We start from the raw sequence: 19209 nt of genomic DNA, 5'->3' as shown, positions 1-19209 counted from the left end.
CCGTTGCTGACACAGTCAGTGTGTGTGTGTGTGTGTGCTAATTAGCAAAGTCAGTCATGAAAGAGAAGAGGTTGCGCTGATTCGCGAGTGTCAGCGACACCTAATGAGCCTGTGTTGAACAGCCACACACATGGACTTTCAATGTAGTCCTGTATGTATATTGAGTGACTAATCACTGATTAACTCTTGCATTCATATAATCACTGTCACCCTCTTCGCTCACACTGCCAAAATAACAATGACCTATGATGTAGTGTCCTATTTTATCCTCTCCCCCATCTCTCTCTTCCTCCCTCCCTCCTTCTCTCTCTTTTGTCTTTCTCAGCATTTAAGTAATGTGGCATTAATGAGTTGCATCGTTTACATCTATGAAGGCCTCATTGATTTATTGCGACGTAACCGATAGCAGCTTCACCCCCACTGGAAAATGCACCCACAATCAATTCTAAATCGCAAGGACACACACACACACACACATACAGGATGTATTTTGGAAGTTGCCTGTCTTCACATTTACCTCCAAAGTTGGTGTCTCATTTTGTCCATGTGTTTGGGTGGGTGTCTCTACAGATTGCAAGGAAGCGACACAAGGCGATCAATACGTTTAAGAGTCCACTGGGACAGACGAGACCGCCACCCCCGCTCAAACACATTGCACTGATGCCGTTGTCCCAGATTCGAAGAGTGCTGGATCTGCAGGACACAGAGGGTAACAAAGGGACAACATCTGAGGGTGTTTTATGTTCTCAGCCTGCACTCCATTGTAATACCCAAAAGTGGTTAAACATCCTTTTGGAGTTTCCCTGTAATACAGTAAAATGTTACAGTATGTTCAAAAATCATTTAATTCCCAAGGTGTGTTTTTGTAAAATCCCACAACAAGCATGGATGTCAATAATTAAAAGTATGTCATTTAGGTAATTTCTTAAATTAAGAACATTGATTAGTAGCTGACTCAAAGGTTGGTTTTCAGTTTCCCTTGAGACACCAACAACAAGAAGAGAAAAACTACCAGCTTCCAATTTAATTAATGGGTAGGTTAGTGCTCAATTTTTGAAACAGCAGTCGGGTGCCCATATGAACAACAACATTGGAAAGCAAATGTTTCTTACATAGTGTGGTGTTTTCTTTATTTTGTCTACCCCTGTAGTTTCATGTGAAAACGAAATTGAGACTGGCTCCTCCTTTCTTTTTGTCACTGTTCGCTATTTTCCCTCTATCACTGACTGTCCATCTCTTCGCTTCCTCCCGTCAGAGTGTGTGAATGCTTTCGCCTTGGTGGTTCGCCCTCCAACTGAACAGGAGAACCTGTTGTTTAGCTTCCAACTGGCTGGAGAGGAAACAGTTAAAAGCACCTGGCTGCGAACACTTTGCCGCCACGTCGCCAACACCATCTGCAGGGCTGATGCGGTGAGTAGCCACACACTCTCGCACACTCACACACACACACACACACACACAAAGAAAGGAAAGTAGGTGGTTTGACAGATTGGCGGGCAGGGAAGGAGGCTGTGTTAGCTCTGTCAACAGAAGGTTACACTGAAAGAACCTTTTCCTCTCCAAAAACAAATTGGTCCATTCTTTGTCTCGTCACCATCCTGAAGCCCCAGGAAAACATGCTGTACTACTGGCGATTTTGGTGTTGTGGCAAAATTTGGAAAAGAAAACTTTCCACTATCTATTTCCAATACAAAAACTTAAAAAAACATCTTAAAAAATCTAATTATAGGATTGAAATTTCATTAATTCATGCATTGACATTGGAAAGAGTAGTTGACATTATGTTTTCAGGTTGTCCATGCGTACGTCCCATTCTTGAGGTTGCGATATCTCTGGAACCCCTGGAAGGAATTTCTTCAAATTTGGCACAAATGTCCACTTGGACTCACAGATGAACGGATTATAATATGGTGGTCAAAGGTCAAAGTCACTGTGACCTTGTGTCCATCCCATTCTTGTGAATGCGATATCTCAGGAACGCCTTGAGGGAATTTCTTCAAATTTAGCACAAACGTCCAAATGGGAGAGATACGACAATAAAGTGATGACATTTTTTACCCACACTGTCAAAGGTCAACTCTTTCCTCCATCTTGTCAATTCTGCATTTCTCTTCCTTCCTCATTCTGAATTTCAAGTGTCATCGCAATCACGTGACTGCAGACAACATATTGGATCTAGCTAATCATGATCCTGTGAGTGAGTGAGTTTCACCTATAGCATCATAGAGATTCTTTGCATCTAAAAATGCCAGGAGAAAAAAAAGCACCACATTTTGTGTAGCTATACTCTGTAAGAATCCATCTTTATATAGTAACAGGGCTCCAGACTAACTGGTGCGCCTAACTATTTCTTTTAGGTACACCAGCACATAATTTAGGTGCACCTAATAATACATTTTAAGCATTACCTTTTTTGTCAGTTCCCATATGCATTGGTAATTTCTTAACACATTATGTAAATTATTGTAAACAGGAATAAAGGTGCAGATAAAAGTTTTTTAATCGACTTAAATTTAGTAAAAGGTAGCCCTTTGGCAGTGTTATAAGCAGTGTTAAATTTTATTCTCTGAAATTCAATGAGGATTTACAAGACAGCAAGTTCTGTGGCATCACACTAATGCAGGCAGATGCACAGACCTTTTCCATTTTGCGCACAGAGTACATTGCGGAGCTAACTAAATCCATCAAAAAAAGATTCCTCTTGGAGCACGTGGGCATCATCGCTGACCTCGACACTGTACTCAACACGTCTCGTCTGGGTGTAGACAGCGCGTCAAAGAGCTACAGACTGGAGGCCTTGGAGTGCACTCTGTGACCCGTAGTGCAGAAGGGGCGCATGCTGCGGGATTTCCTCCCGGTAAAGCAAGTGCTTGCAGGATTGGGAAATCCCACATTCAGTCTTATTGACTTCAGATCACTTCCCTGGGAGAAATGTTCCCCGTTTCAAAACTCTGGCTGAAGTGGCACTGGTAATTCCAGTCTGTAGTGTGGCAGCAGAACGTGGGTTCAGCCTTCAGAACAATATTAAAATGGCCATGAGAAGTTGTCTGTCCAAGGCAAAGACGCAAACCTAATGACAATCGCTCTGCAACAATCTCCCTTGATGCGTTTGATTATGCTCAAGTGAGCACCCAGTTTAAGTCCATGCGGACCGGGAGAAAGGTTTGAGTTCAGGCTAGGCTACAGCAGTTCATTTGAGTTCAGTTTAATTTATTGTAAATGGTTTGTTCATATTTTAATTGTAATTGTCTAATTCTATAAAATAGCACTGTTCATATTTGCCTGTTTAGGCACAGTGGCCGCAGTGTTTTAGTGCCCTGCTGCGTCACTGCGGTAAAAAATCAATTGAGTTGGGAATGAAAACTTGTTGACTGTTAACATGAAAAGTTCCCTGCCCTCCGCTGTCACTGTGAGGAAAAAACATCATTAATTTGCTTCGTGTGGTATTGACTGTTGATATGAAAAGTGGCTGCACGGTCAGTGCCTTTGTTCATCTTTTCTCTCCATCCCCTTATAAATGCATAGGCCTAATCTGTCAGTTCTGTAGCCTATATTAAATGTCATCGTGAACAGGTTTTTTTTTTGAAAATTAAATGCCACGAAATAGGCTATGTCTCATTATCATTAAAACATTTTAATTAATATGACTGGTAATAGATTATGACAGAATTTTTACGACCCTGTCTGTCAAAATGACGGACAAGGAGAAAGTCTAACGCAATCTCTGATTCACTACATGTATGAGTCTTGACGACAGGGCGACTGTGGCTTAGCAGGTCGTCCACCCATCAGAAGGCCGGCGGTCCCGGCTTCCCCCAGCCCACATGTCGAAGTTTACTTGGGCAAGACACTGAACCCCAAATTGATCCCAAGGGCTGTGCCTTCGGTGTGTGAGTGTGTGTGAATGGGGGAAATGCGATATGTACTGTAGTCGGAAAAGACTAGAAAGGTGCTACATAAGTACAGTCCATTTGGACAGACATGGATGCAACTTGACTGGTTGGCGGAGGCATACAACCGCGGGGCAGTAAATCTAGTTTTTGGTTAGATGTTTAGTTTTAGAGAGGTGTCGATTCTCTGGAGGATGTAGTTTGTCCGGACATGTTTACACTGCTAAATTAGCTATGGAGAGTGACAAAACATGGGCTGTGAAACAATGGTCAACACTTTAACTACTCCCGTAGTAGTAGTAGTAGTAGTAGTAGTAGTCTTGATCACACACTCTGTCTGTCAATGTCTTTTCAAATATCAATACTACAAATACATACTCTACAGTTGATATTTATATCTCGGGGTGTGGGGTGTGCATGTGTGAGATGAGATTTTTCTGGTAAAAGCCAAATAAGGCAAAAGCAAGTACTGTTACAATGAACATTAATGACTGGCACACCAGGATCAGTTGTTAGTATAATAAAATAGCATATTATTTATCAACTCAAAAAAAATTGATTTAGATTTAAAAAGGCCCAGTAATCTCATGTAGTTTTTAGCAAACGCTATTCAAACAGGAAGAAGTAGTGCATTTGTTGGACTATTTTCAGTTGTGAGTTAATACACATTTAGTGCTCTAGTGAGCATTTCTGGCAGCAGGACAGTATATTTGGGATTTAGTCAAAATAAACAACAGTATGTGTGTTCATGGTAATAAAGGAACATGTCACCCAGTGCGCTCATTGATTTTAAGAACAATGGAGCTCTATGGCATAGAGGAATACAGGCTACAAGGGAAATACTTGTTAGTACTTGTTAGTACCAATTCCTGCTTGATTTTGGTCTTTTCATTGGATATATTTAGGTTAAAAAAAAAATAAAAAAATAAAAACATAGAATATCACCAACCTTATCCTTTAATGGTTTATGGGGAAAGGATGACCTGTTGTTGGCTGGTTAAGCTTAATCATTATTGAGCCCACTGAAACATATGGTGGTGAAGCTGTCTGCTGTATTTAGCAGAGCAAGCAGCAGGAGGCGATGTTGGCCTCTGGTCTGCCTGCCGCCTCGCAGCATTCCTAATGCTGTTTTCACTGGGTCAGCGCTGCAGTGTGAATACCAAAGAAATAGAGTCCTGCTTGTTAACAAGTCCACTGCAGGGTGAGGGGGAGAGAGACATAAAGACTGTGTGTGTACTACACATCCCCTCTTGCAACTATTTTGACAACAAAGCATAATGTATCTATTGTTACTGATTACATTAATTAACTATTGTTTTTTTTGTTTTGTAACCAGGAGGATCTGATTCAGTGTACAGACCCAGACTCACTACAGGTCAGCACCAAGGATATGGACAGCACCCTGAGCAAAGCCTCCAGAGCCATCAAGAAGACCTCTAAAAAGGTAAAGGCATAAGAATCGGTTTCTCATGATTGACCTTCCCAACTGCACCTTTTCCAGAGGTGGGTCATTATAACATATACATGTTGAGCAGCCAAGCATTGTTCAGACTAGGGCTGCCCCCTAAGCATTGATGATTCGAATCATCAATTGAGAAGCCCCCATGTTGACTCACATTCTGTCAAGTCAAATCACTGCCCCTTTTTTTTCAGCTGCATCATTGTGTAGTAACGCAGAATGACAGCCTGTAAGGCTATTTACTTTTACAAGTTTTTGTTCGCTGCTCCGAAGCACTCAACTCCAGTGCTGAAAGCTGAAAGTCGGCTAAAGTAGTTTTAGCAGATGCCAGTACAACTCCCTTTACTGCCATCCAGTGTGATTGACTCTACAGCTAAAAGAGCTGTCAGCAGCCACTCAGGAGAGACGAATCGAGTGACTCGACTCAAATGTCGTCATTCGGGTACAGCCCTAGGTCAGACTGACAGGACTTTATAAATTGTAGTCCAGGTGTAAATATGCAAACTATTTCATGCTGAATTACACAGAAACATGAATAAAATTACACACAAGACATCTAGTGCAGACTTTTCCCTTTGATGTAGTTGTGCAGTTATAAAAAAAAGTGCTGGGATTGAAATTTGCCTTATACGTTTTAGTTGCTCTTTCCAAATTATCTGGAGAGGGCAGCTAAAGGATTTGAATATTTAACAAAACAGAGAAGTATGATCCTGCCTGAAAGAATCTTTCGAACATACAGATAAAGGTATGTGGCATTGAAACAATATGTGAAAAAATGGTTTATCTGACTTTAAAGCTGCTTATGGAGACATTTGAGGGAACAATTGAGAGCAGTGAAGGTTGAGAGGTTAAAGAGAGTCAGTCCAGTCAGTGTACCAATTTAGCCCCATGTCTTGGTGTTACAAGTTATCTGCTTTTCCTGATTCACTTTAAAAACTGCCACATATGCAGAGGTCAACATTCATTGTGTACATGACTACTAGTTAAACAGATAAAACAGATTAAAGCACATAACAGTATGTAAAAGTACTACTACTAGTAAAATGTAAAAGTAAAAAAAAAAACAAAAAAAACATGCCTTGTCAGATGTTGCTGCTTCTCAGTAGCTGTCACAAGACTAATAACGTTGTGGAAGCTAAGAAAGCAGGGATGCACATAGCTTAACACTTGCCTTTTAAGGCCAGCACAGAAACATGGCCCCTTTCAAATTACAAAGTGCAAGCCTTCTCGTAAAATGATCCCTAAACCATATAGAAAGAAAACTTGCATGGCTCAACAATAAGGATTGCCCAGGGCAAGTAAAATGCCACGTCTGCTAGTAAATCTAGCAACTCACTTGCCCAATCGAGGCCGCGGTGGAGATTACTCGAGTTGACGACAACTATGCTCGTTACTGTAAGTAAGTGCAATACAACCTTTCGCGATGCTTTATCTCAGTACACCTGTTCAACAAGCATAAACATGTAGAACTCAATATCTTAATCTGCTCTGTCCGCAGTCTCTCATCCACCGCTGCTATGTTTTACACAAGCACAGCACGCTAGCTTGGCTAATAGTGAATTGTGACAAACAAGCTAAAACGAAAGCTGTCTGTACATAGTCCAACTGTTTAGCTTAGTTTTCCACATATCTTAAAATTTGGCAGATTCTTGTAAACTTAGCTGGTCACTGAGACAAACCAGCCCCTTCTCCATCTACCAGCGCTACCTGCAGGCAGTGAATCACATCAGCAGCAGAGGAAGGAGGACAGAAGACAGCAGGAAGGACTGGTACTGACTGATGTCTGTGCTCTTCATTCTTTCTATACTTGACTCAGCATTTTGATGTCAGGAATATGATTTAATTTACTGACATTTTAGATTTCTTTCCAGTGAGATATTGAGTTTATATAGTGACTTTGCTGTTGTAAACATTACTGTTGCTGCTCTATAAACATTTAGTTACATTTAAAATATTCACTTCTAATCATGTTCTGAATTTATTCTTTAAAAAAAATGTAAAAAAATGATTTAGTAATGAAAAAGAACAGATAAGAGTATCGATAAAGAGCCAAACCGATAAGGAGTATCGATAAGAGTAGTAGTATCAATAAAATCCTAATGATACCCATGCCTACTCACGAGAAAATGGCGGCAGGTAAAAATAAACTTTATGATAATTTATCACTCACTCACAGTTGACAAGTCCATCTCTGGGGAGAAGGAAGGGGGTTTGTCATACCGTTTTTGATATGCAAGAATGTTTGTTGCTTCGCATCTATGACACACTATGTCCTTGTTCCTATTCCTTACTTTATTATTTATAAAGATTAAACACGACTATTAACTTTAGTGTTTTTGTCATTTGATAACCGCTAATAAATAAAACAATTTGTATATAGGCAAGTAAAATTGACCAGGCAAGTGGGGAAAAAAACATTACCGTTGACTTGTGACATGGTATCTTTGGATGTTTTTTGTATTGTAATTATTCTTATTATTAATTATTATTAAATTGGCCACATTGCCTTTTTAAAGGTCCAGTGTGTAACATTTATGTGGAGCTATTGCCAGAAATGGAATATAATATTTATATGTAAGTATGTTTTAATTAGTGTATAATAACCTTAAAATAAGAATTGTTGTGTTTTCATTACCTTTTAGAATAAGCTGTTTTTATCTACATAGGGTCCTGGTCCCCTTCTACGGAGGTCGCCATGTTGCACCACCATGTTCTACAGTAGCCCAGAACTGACAAACCAAAAACTGGCTCTAGATAGGGCCGTTCACGTTTTTTGCGAGTTTTGCGGCCACTGTAGTTTCTCCTGTACGCTTGGAAGGGGAGGGTGATGCGAGCAGTATTCAAATGGTTGCAAACTGCAATTTCACCTCAAGATGCCTCTAAATCCTACGCGCTAGACTTTTTAATAAATCAAAAATTATAATTTAATAAATTATACTTTGTTAATGAAAGACATTTGTTGTTCTAACCATGTAATGCATGGTACAGATGGTTCTCTGCCAAAAAGTACTGTAAGTGATGTGTTTGGAACACGTAAAAAACATCTGGTTGTATAATTGGCCTCAGCAATCATGGATACTAAGTGCAAACAGACAAAAAAGAGTGCTATCTACAGATACTCAAAATCAAGTGCCTGAAAATTAAAGATGTTCAGTGCAAGAACAAAATAACCACGTGGCACCTATGACAAAAACCTGCTTACAAAAAAGATATGTATTGATTACTAACACTCTGTGTATTTGTGTGTGTTAGGTGACGAGGGCTTTTTCTTTCACTAAGACCCCGAAGCGTGTGATCCAGAGGGCGTTCATGGCCAACAGTACTCCAGATGAGAAAAGCCAGAGGCTGAGTTGTGACAACCGCATTAGCAGCAGCTCCACGCTAGCTGTAAGTCTTTGTTTATTTGCCTGTCTGAGCTGTACTGATGGTATAGCCACACTAAGTTAGTGTGTCTTAGCATGTACTGTACTAGCATGTAATATTGTGTCACACTCATTCACACTTTGTTTTTTGTAATTTGAAAGACCAATATCTGTGTTTTTCTTTACTTACTTCATAAACACCACCTTCAGTAATGAAGTTAACTTTCCTGAATTTCCAAAAGTGTTCCAAAATGCGTCTACTTTGTCTCACATCACAATTAATAGTGGCTCCTCCTTTTGCTGAGAACCAGGCAGTTGATCTCTCCATCAATCCATGATAGAACAGCTTTCAGTCAGTGTCAAGTCGTTTTGATCTAACCTGATTAAAAAGCTGTTATTTTGGCAATTTCCTTACTTATTTTCCTACACTTTTTGTGTTATGGTTAATTTCATAATACTTATTCATTAACAAGTGGGTGTGAAATAGAGGAGGGCAATTGTTAAGAGGTGAGAAAGTCACCACATTATTCACACCATTTACACACTTAATAAAAAAAAAATAGTAATAAATCACTGAGCTAACTTATTACCTTGTTTCCAGTGATGCAAGGATGTAAATGCTGTGTGTTTGATAGTTGTATTGCAAATTAATTGAAGGATAAAACGTCCCCAGTTTGATTCTGGCCAGGGAACTTTGTTACATGGCAAAAAAATAAAAAAAATTGTTAGGGACTGACAGTAAAGACCAGGGTCTGGATGCAGAAAATCAGTTCATGACTCAAATTCTGTGTACACACAAAGACAGAAATGTGCATGTGCATTCTTTTCATTATAATTATTGGAGCCTTATACACAGCCTACACATGGTTCTGTTTTATAAATCTCAATCATTGTAAAAGAGGGCACACATGCACAAGACTGACATTGGCATTTTCTTAAGCGCAATTTATATTCTGTGTCCACATAGCCACGACAGACTGCGTTGACTATGTCAACACGTCAGTGTAAACACCCAGTGTAGTATAAACAGAACCACATGCACATCTATGCCCACATCCATTTCGGAGTGTAACTGACCCTTTCATCACTCCCTTTGCATATAAATAATAATATACTTCTGTCTGCTCCACCAGCCTTTAGACCAGGAAAAGAATGGCAAAGAACAAGTGCAGTTCCACAGATTGTGTTGTGACAGCAAAGTTCCCCTGCAACAATAGAGCAACCATCCTTACGCACAACCTGTTACACACGGCTGTGGCTATTATTGCTCACATTAATACATCAGATGTGTCAATGTGCCTCTGAACCATAATCAGCAGTAATTCTTTGTCAGTCATTATCCTCAATTGTCAGATATCAGTTACTGATTTAATTTACGTGCTTATATTGAAATAAACTTGTGTGCTTTATGATAAAGGATAAAATGAAAAAACACAAGGACATAAAATAACACTTCCAAGGGTAAATAAAAATAATAAAATTGAGGGCACAAAAGTAATTAATTGAAATAAAGTTTAGAAATGCACTGTTGATTAGCATATTAATGATTGCTGTGTAGAATGCAAAAATCATACACAATTAGTGAAATTTGCTTACAACTAATCGATTCCATCTCTCACTTAACTTGTATTTCTACATTCAGCTTGCTTTAGCAAACCATGTGTACACCTGGTCAAAAAATTGTGAAATTAATTTATAATTGTCAAAAGTGATCCTTTTTAATGTGTATGTTAAATAAAGGCTTCAGGAAATTCCTAGTGGTGCTTTAGTGGAGCTACTGATACAAGCAGAGGACCAGGATATAAAATACATCTTATTTTGGAGGAGAAGGGATGTACTGTTTTGTTTCTGCTGCTTTTTCATTTATGTCCTTTTTGCCTAATTTGCGAAACAATGGGTACTTTAGACAGAGATGGACAAAAGCATTCATCTCATTTCAAGCCGGAAACCTTTGCTTTTGCCAGCTAAAATGACGCCTGTCAGAAGCAGATATTATCAGCTGTAGCTAGCAAGCTAATTAAGCTAATGTTGGCTTCATAAGTTAGTTGAAAATGCTGTTTCTTGCTGACTTATTTTAAAATGAGAACCCTGTAAACTTGTGTCTTAAATAGGCTCTTTATGGCTATAGACATGTTATGCCTGAGGCAAAAGTCAGCATCCTCACCAGTTCATGATCCATGTTCAGCTAGGGTTGCTGGAGTGTAAACTCACCCAAATCCAATAGAGCAAGACATTGTGTATTTAAACTACAGTCTGTCCAGGTATGTGATTTTAAATTTACCCCTACAGATGTATCTCCCCTAATCTGCCTAAAAACTTTAAGCCTGCCATTTCTGTCTTAATTTTTGTGATATTCATTCTCTCCCTCCCTATCCTTCTATTCTCTTCCAGATAAAGACAAATGTTTCTGTCTTTTGTTTTACCTTCTGAGGATCCTTCAGGGGATTCCTTTCCCCTTGAATTTTGTTTCAACATGTCTATTCTCTCCTTGTCTCGTATTGTTTTTCTTCATGATATATAAATCCCTGCTCCATATGTGTCTTCCCTCTGTTATGTATTCTAGATGTCTCGCTCTGCCTCCACATTCAGTTTGAGTGATTCTGCCAAGAGCAGTGCCGTGGTGCAGCGCTCTAACTCTCTGGACCATCCTCCTGTCAGAGCCAGGGTCCCTGTCTGTATGCGTACTCTCTGCAGCCCCGCCCAAAACCTTGCCCATAGCCACAGCCCCAACACTGCCCCTGAGTTCAGCCAAACCCTCTGCCCCAACTATTGCCCTAGCACCCGAGAACGCAAGTCCACCCTTCATGCTCCATTATCGACCCAACCAGCACAACCTCATTCAGGCCTTTACGTTCTCCAACAGTCCACCTCTTCGACCCATCCCACCTCCACTTCCATTCCAGCTGTCCGAAACTCCACTCAGCTCAACTCCAAAAACTCCCAGCCAAAATCTAGCCAGCACGTGTCCAGACACCTACCCTCTGTATGGTTCCAGCCAAGGTCCTCAGCTCTTCAGCCTGTTAATGTCAAAGGCAGGACCTTTTCTGAGTCATGCGGGGATCCCCTCGGACCCACTCAAGTCTGTCCTACCAGTCCTCGCAGGGAGACTCTGCTCTAAACCATCACTAAGCTCAGTCCTGGAGTCTGACGTGAGCAAACATTATTGTGGTCTATACCATTTTTAATTTTAAAATTAATCCTTACTACCTGCTGGCCTTTTAACATCCAAACACCGCTGGTGCATTTCTAGTCCCAAATCAACTCCTTAAAAGCTGAGACCCTATGACAAAGATACATGAGATTAATAAGGGTCTTCTCTACAGCTGAACTCCAGTGATTAGGTAAGAGGGGGTTAGAAACATATAAGTAGTCTGGGTGTAATGCTTCTCCCCACTTGAGATTGACAAAGGGCAGAGATTTTAAGGGTTGATTTGGAATAGCTCTGTTCCTATGAATCACCTGGGTTAGTAACTGGTGGTGGGGGTTTGGAATATTCACTTTGTGACTGCTATTAATAGTGGGTTGTATACAAAAGTGTATAATGGAGCTGGGCTGGTGTAGAGCTGGGACATAAGAAGTTTGTCCAGGTGGAAGCCTGCTTTCTCTTAGGGGAAAAAGGCTCTTTTTAAATGCATGTCATCACATATAGAATCTTTTTTTTTCCTGTCAGGTGTTAACCACATTACTGTTAAGTAGGGGTAGATCCATGAACATTATATTATAAAGGGTTGTTCTGATTATTAGTTAGCTAGTTTACACAAAAACGGCTCACTAAAATTAAATGTCAATGTATTTATGGGAGCCAGGCTGACTTCTCATCTGAGATTTAACATGTGGTGGCAGGTCACCTGTTATCTGTTTTACATTTTAACCAGTTGTGATGGCTAAGTCGCTGAGCACATTTTGTCCCATATTCCCCTCAGCCATTTAACCAATTGTATGAACACTGCTCTACCCGTTTGAGAGGTATTCATGCTTAAGAAATGGGGTTTGACATAACAGAATGACAGTGTTATCTATTGTGAGATCATGAAACCATTTCACAATGAACCATACACAAGCCTTTTTATTGCAACCTGCCAACAAAGAACAGTTTAGGAATTGCCCATCCATTTGATTTTTAGCATTAAAATGTTTGGTCAAAACATACTGATGTTTGTTAGTGGGGTAGTCAGTTGCTAATCTATCCCATTTTCTCATTAAATTATATGAAACTGTGAAACTACTTCACACCAAATAAGTATACATGAACTCACTCTACAAATTAACACGTAAATAAATGAACAAACACTCATTACTGGCAGGCTTGGAAGGTGGCTGTAAAACGTAGTTTTGTCCCGTACGGAGCGCAGTAGCTGTGGTTTTCATGGTGGGATATAAGTATCAGAACATCTTTGCTGCTTAATATGTAGTATATACCCGTTTTTCCCACAGTGTATTATGGCTGGGTCAGTCCGCCTTGCCTGAAATAAGGACCACGCTACTGGCACTGACCACAGCAAAGGCCATCTACTAACCAAGTTAATCAAGATCAGGGGACAGAGACTGATGAGACTTGAAGAACATTATATAAGAAATTTGGGCAAGATTTTAATTTTACTGTTAATTATTCCAATCAGCGACAGGGGTAAACTTCCCCATCTTTAAAGGTCAGATTTAATTTTAGACACTAAAGGGGAGAAATTGGCAGAAAAAGGGAGGTTAATATTCTGGTTACATTAATCCCCAGGTGCTTAAAGCAAGAGTGTCTCAATTTTAAAGGGATATCAGGCTGGTTAAGTTGTAATGCTGCAGCATTGATAGGATAGCATTCACTCTTAGAAATACTTACTTTATAACCTGAGAATGAGCCGAATCTCTGAAGGATGGATAGAATTGCTGGTATAGAATGGTTTGGGTTTGAGACATAAGCAGTAAATTATCAACGTAAAATGATAGCTTAAATTCTATGTCCAATCGTGATATCTCAGTAAAAATGGGAGAGGACCTCAGATGGATCGACAAGGCCTCTATCGATAGTGCAAACAATAGGGACGATAAGCGACATCCCTGTCGGGTGCCATGACACAAAGTGAAAAAACTGGTTTGAATGCCATTGGTGAAGATACTAGCTTGTGGAGATGTATAAAGGTGGTGTGTCCACGAAATAAATAAATTTCCCATCCCAAATTTTCTTAATAAAGTAAGCAAGTAACCCCATTCAACCCTATCGACTGCTTTTTCAGCATCGACTGAGATCACTACTTCGGTGGTTGTTATGGTAGTTTTAGAGTAGATAATATTTAAGAATGTACGAGCATTATAGAACAGCTGGCACCCCTTTATAAATCAGGTTTGTTCATCTGAAACAATAGTTGGGAGAATATTTTCCAAGTGATGGGCCAGAGCCTTAGCAAGGATCTTAGCATCCACGTTTATTAAGGAGAGAGGTCTGTAAGAGCTGCAGAGATTTGGGTCTTTGTCTTTTTTTAGACATTGCAATGTCAGTCCTGCTACCTTCAGATGCTGCAGGAATTTAATGAACTGAAGAAGCTTTTCATACAGTATTGCTATATACAGTATAACCAGTAAATGGTTAGCATCACAAATACAGCAATGAGTTCCTCCATGTTCACTTGGCTTCACGTTGCACAAAGTCCTTCAGGGCATGCCAGTTCAATCAGATTCAGATCAGACGACCTGCAGTATTAAATGGAAAAGTCAAACATTTGTGCCTCGACACAAAAAACCAGAAGCATCAGGATGCAGATGTAGTGATGAAGCCAAAATGATATATGCCATTGAAAAAAATGCTTAAACTTTTTATTGAAGCACATTGTTACAGTACTAGATGTTTTAAAAAGTACTAGGCCTATAAAGACTAAATACAGATTATTATTGCTAAGTCATAAGGCCCGTTGCTGCGAAAATACACACTCTCCCTGGGATTTTTTACCCTTAATGATTTAGTGTATTTTGACGTGCAAACGCAAAGATACTGCTTACAAAATTCTTGCTTTTTAGTATGATAAACTTAAAGCACATAAAATCATGTTGCCGTACCTCTTTTCAGTCAAAATTCTGCAATGTACTGGTGGACTACGACCATTGTACAGTAAGTGTGCGAGGTGTAGCCCATGAAAATGCCTCTGGAATCCCCAAAGATGCCACCTGATGGTTGTTGGTGCACACAACATCTCCTGGGTGTTAGTTAAAATGCAAATGAAGTGCCCCCCTGCTGATACCGCAGTACTGATGCCATTACTGATTCTGGGGCTGAATAAAATGAGACTACTGACTATCTTCTCACATGGCATTTTCACACTGCTTTCCTCCTGCAATCTGTCATAGACGATAGACGCTTCCAAAAATAGACAGTGAAAATGATCTGTTGATAGTCGTATTGACATCATACAGCAACATTAAACATGATGTCGTATTGACATCACACAGCAACATTACCTTTTACAGTTTCAATGTCTGTATCTGTAGAATAATTATATATATGTATTTATTTATTTAAATTGAGCGCATGCTTCTTAACCTTTTTCTGTCAAATCTAAATATAAATGAAATTTATAATGAAATGAAACATTCTACTAGTGATGGCCATTATCAAAGGCTAACCCAATGTAGAAAGAAAGGGCTGGCAATGGTAGTCTTGTGTGGACACCACACGTGTGCGAGCCACAGCAGTTTAGCAAGGTAGATGTCACACACAAGTGGTGGTAGGTGGGCCTGGGCGTTAAAATCCTCTGTGGTTCTGAAACCCTCTAGCACCACTTGTATACAACATGTAATCAAGGCCGCCATTCAACGTTCATCAGCAGACACAAACAGAGGGCTGGAGAAAGACAGTGCCTCTGCCAAAATGCTCCTAGAAAGCACTTGGGGTGTGTGTGTGTGTGTGTGTAAGCTACTAAAGTGTGACTGTGTTGGCAAAGGTTGCTTGTCTCGATTAGTCCAGTGCCAAGGCTTGGCTTGAAGGCAGAGAGGCACTACTAACAGCATTTGTCTTTGTGCACTAAGTATGTATAAAATGATGCTGGAGCATATGAACTGACCTCTCTCTCTCTCTCTCTCTCTCTCTCTCTCTCTCTCTCTCTCTCTCTCTCTCTCTCTCTCTCTCTCTCTCTCTCTCTCTCTCTCGACTGCAAGCTAGACAGCTCACATGACAATCTATATCTTGTTGCACAGGCTTTTAAAAGTGCACATTGGAAGGGAGTTGGGATGCAATCGAACTGAGTTTAATGGCTGAGTGAACACTAAACGTATATTTACAAATGCACTCATGCTTTCTTGTTCCAAATAGTAATACCATGTTCTCCTGCTCACTACTTGGTGTTGTTCAAGGTTATTTAAATATTTTTGTTTATTACATTACATTATTATTCTTATTCTTTCTTCTTTTTCTTTTTTTTTGCTTTCGGTTATTATAACATTGTACTCCAAAGTAATTGATGAGATCTGGAAACACAGCAACATTGCAACAACAAGCACGAGCAGTCAGACAATCAGACAGGTTAGCCAGATTATCTAAACCACTTTATTGGGAGGTAAAACAAAACTATGCACTCTTGAAATATCAGCATAGGATTGCAGTGTACACACTAACCCAATCACCTTTAATTCAAAATTTGGCTGTGCCCTGTACTCCTTTTTAAAATTCACTGTCTGATCTATTGCCTGTCCTGTTGCTCTATTAGTAATCTCAGTACTGACAATTGATGTTCTCTATTTTAGTACAATACGGAGGAAACTAGTTAGCTGCGCTGAATCATGACACTAAACCATTTGACAAGTAATGTGTGGAAGCATTTTGGATTCATCACTGTACATGTAAAAAATTATGTGAATAAAGGTAAGGCCATTTGCTGCCTTTTTAAAAATGCAATTCAATATAATTCTAAAACTTTATTCATCCCCAGCGGGGCAATAAAAAAGAGCACACACACAAATCTTAATGTAACATAAGACAAAGTAATAAAATAATCATTATAGCTAAAAGTGCTGTTTGGTGCATGCATGAGCAAAGTTTCCTCTTTACGTTCAAAGAGGGGCTTAAAGTTCAATAAGCAAATTGTCTTTGGTGTTAAAGGTTGTCATTTCATTTCACTTAAAATTGCTGGGGGAAACAGGGATGTTCTGAGGCAGCAGATGCACTACAACTTAACTGATAATGTCAATGCTAAAATGTAGTTTAGGCTACGTGGGTTGCATGCATATTTATCCGAACAATATACGTGTTAATTCACATTCATTTGAACTGGATATTTTGAAAAAGTGACAGCCCTAGTGTAAACATGATATGACAGGTAAATATGTAGGTCAAAGTGGAAACAGGAAGTGGACTGTAAACTGTAATCAATCAGTTTTGGGTAATAATTTTACGGTTCATCTTTGTTTTCTCTTTCAAATAAGTTTGACTAACCTGGAGGTTCGTTTACACTTCATGATCGCCTCACTGCTCATGGTTCTTGCCACATTGGACTTTGTTATAGTGATGTCATAGTATTCCTGGATCTCAGCAATTCACTTGGAGAGTCTAACGTTATTACTGATGTGCAGAATTGCCAAAAACATATGAATAAGAACCAAGTCTTAATAAACCAGAGTGATCATTTAACAACATAATTGGGTATTAACATTTTATTTCAGGTTTTTCTCATCTCTCCCTCCCACACATTTTCTCATTTGTTCTTCTGTTTGTTATTTACAGACACACCATTCCCCCTCCATGGTCAATCTGCCTTCCATGTTTGAGAGGAAGTACCACACATTCAGTCGTTCGACCACCCACCTCTTCTGAGGTGCTGCTGCTTGGGAGCACCAGCAGGGGTTGACCCATCTTTTCACCTCCATTGCCTTGACTGCCGCTAACGGCAAGATCTGACCCGATATGTGTATGAAGTTACCTAGAAGTAAACTATTTTACATGCTGCAGCTCTGCACAGACTTTCCAAATCCAGAAGAAAAGACATTTAGCCACATTCTGAAAAATGCACTGAATCTAGGGACATACGTCAATATGGTATGTGGCAGTATCAGTGTTGTCCAGCTACTGTTCAAGCTCAAACTTGGGCCAAGTAGGGTTAAAACAATAAACCAATTGTTCATCAACCTGATGCGTATCATGATGTGACGTATTCACCTAAAATTAGTCTGTGTTGCTGAGAACTTGCAAGAAAAGTATAATGCCATGATCTGACAAGGCAGTTTGGTGCATCTTCCCAAACATGCACAATGCTTCAATTAAGACAAGGAGCAAACTGGAACGGTACTGCACCAGGCTAGGGGCTACAGGTGTGTGATTACCACAGGTTCTGGTAAGGTTTGCCTTACCCTTAAAAAATGAAGGATGCTCTTTTTGTCTGCAATTGTTAATGGGTTATCTTGACGTAATTTTTTGGTTTTTTATTTTTCTTAACGTACATTACCAGACACATTACATTTTGTGTTTATACGTTGCCTGTTCAGCTTCCTGGTTGGTTACCATTGTTGGCATTGTTCAGTGATGTGTTAACACTAACTATAGACCAAGTAAACATCATGTCTGTCCTCTGGTTTAAATGTGGACTTCATGCTGTCCCCAAATGTCCCTGGATGGTAGTTTTATTTTACTGTGCTTTGGGAAAGTAAAATAGCATGTAAGTTCAGATGTTGAGGTTTTTCTGGTTAACATATGCAGGTTGATAAGCTCTTTGTGTGTTTCATGTACTAGTTAAAGTTACAAGTTTGACCTCTCTTGCCCTTTACTGTGTTGTGGCTTTTTTAATCAGACCCTTTTATATTAACTGACATTTAATGTTGTCTTATTGTAGTGGGCTAGACTTAATTTCACCTGTATAATAATATTACTTATTGTAATTAACCCACCTTCAAAATGTAAACTTATGATAGCTTCCAGCTTTTATAAAGCTTCTATTTTAACATTTAAGAGATTCGAGAAGAATAAAAGCACTTGTGCTCTTCTTCCTTGTTCGTCCACGTTTTAAAATATATTTTTACTGTCTATACCGTGTCTGTATATCTGTGTATGTTTAAGAAGGGATGCTGCATCAGTGTACATATTTATTCTTGATGAATACAGTTTTCTTTATTTCTCTTGCAATTTTTTTCCACTTTTGTCGTTTCTCTAATGCTGTTTTCATTTACCTTCAATTGTCTACTGTTGTTTCATCTCTGTATTAAATGCACTTAAACATGTACTTTGAAGATTTAAGATTTTTTACTCCTGTTTGTCTTTTATCACCAGAATATTGTTTAAAAATTAACAATATAATTTAACCAATACAACAGTATTGTTTAAATTTAAGCATTCCACTCATTTGTAGGGAGTGCTGACAAAATATGTCATTTGTGGGAAAATAAATTGGTTTTTTTCCTCTTTATGTCCAGGGTACTGTATGTGTGCCCCTACAAAGTCAAACAAAACAAGGCAAAAGGTTAATTCTGTTCTAAGAAATGGTTAAATCTGATCTTAGGAGCTCATCTGCCACAACGCCCTCATTTGCAATCT

At 39.3% G+C, this 19209-nt stretch overlaps 1 protein-coding gene across 11 annotated transcripts in view; it reads left to right on the top strand.

Moving 5' to 3' along the window:
- ect2 (epithelial cell transforming 2) overlaps positions 1-18898 on the top strand; it is a 74610-nt gene extending 55712 nt beyond the window's left edge. For 9 of the 11 annotated variants that reach the window (XM_044199624.1, XM_044199625.1, XM_044199627.1 and 6 more), the window contains 6 exons: positions 571-709; positions 1256-1410; positions 5227-5334; positions 8602-8736; positions 11275-11860; positions 17410-17548. In XM_044199624.1, the coding sequence (XP_044055559.1) occupies positions 571-709; positions 1256-1410; positions 5227-5334; positions 8602-8736; positions 11275-11829 (1092 nt within the window). In that variant the 3' untranslated portion in view covers positions 11830-11860; positions 17410-17548. Of the gene's footprint in view, positions 1-570; positions 710-1255; positions 1411-5226; positions 5335-8601; positions 8737-11274; positions 11861-17409 lie in introns of all 11 variants that reach the window. The other 2 variants (XM_044199629.1, XM_044199632.1) reach the window with 1 other exon arrangement.
- Positions 18899-19209: the final 311 nt, after the last annotated feature.

The sequence above is a fragment of the Siniperca chuatsi genome, linkage group LG6, assembly GCF_020085105.1.
Source record: "Siniperca chuatsi isolate FFG_IHB_CAS linkage group LG6, ASM2008510v1, whole genome shotgun sequence".
Lineage (NCBI taxonomy): Eukaryota > Metazoa > Chordata > Actinopteri > Centrarchiformes > Sinipercidae > Siniperca > Siniperca chuatsi.
Note: the sequence above shows the minus strand (reverse complement) of the source record. Positions and strands in the feature narration are given on the sequence as shown.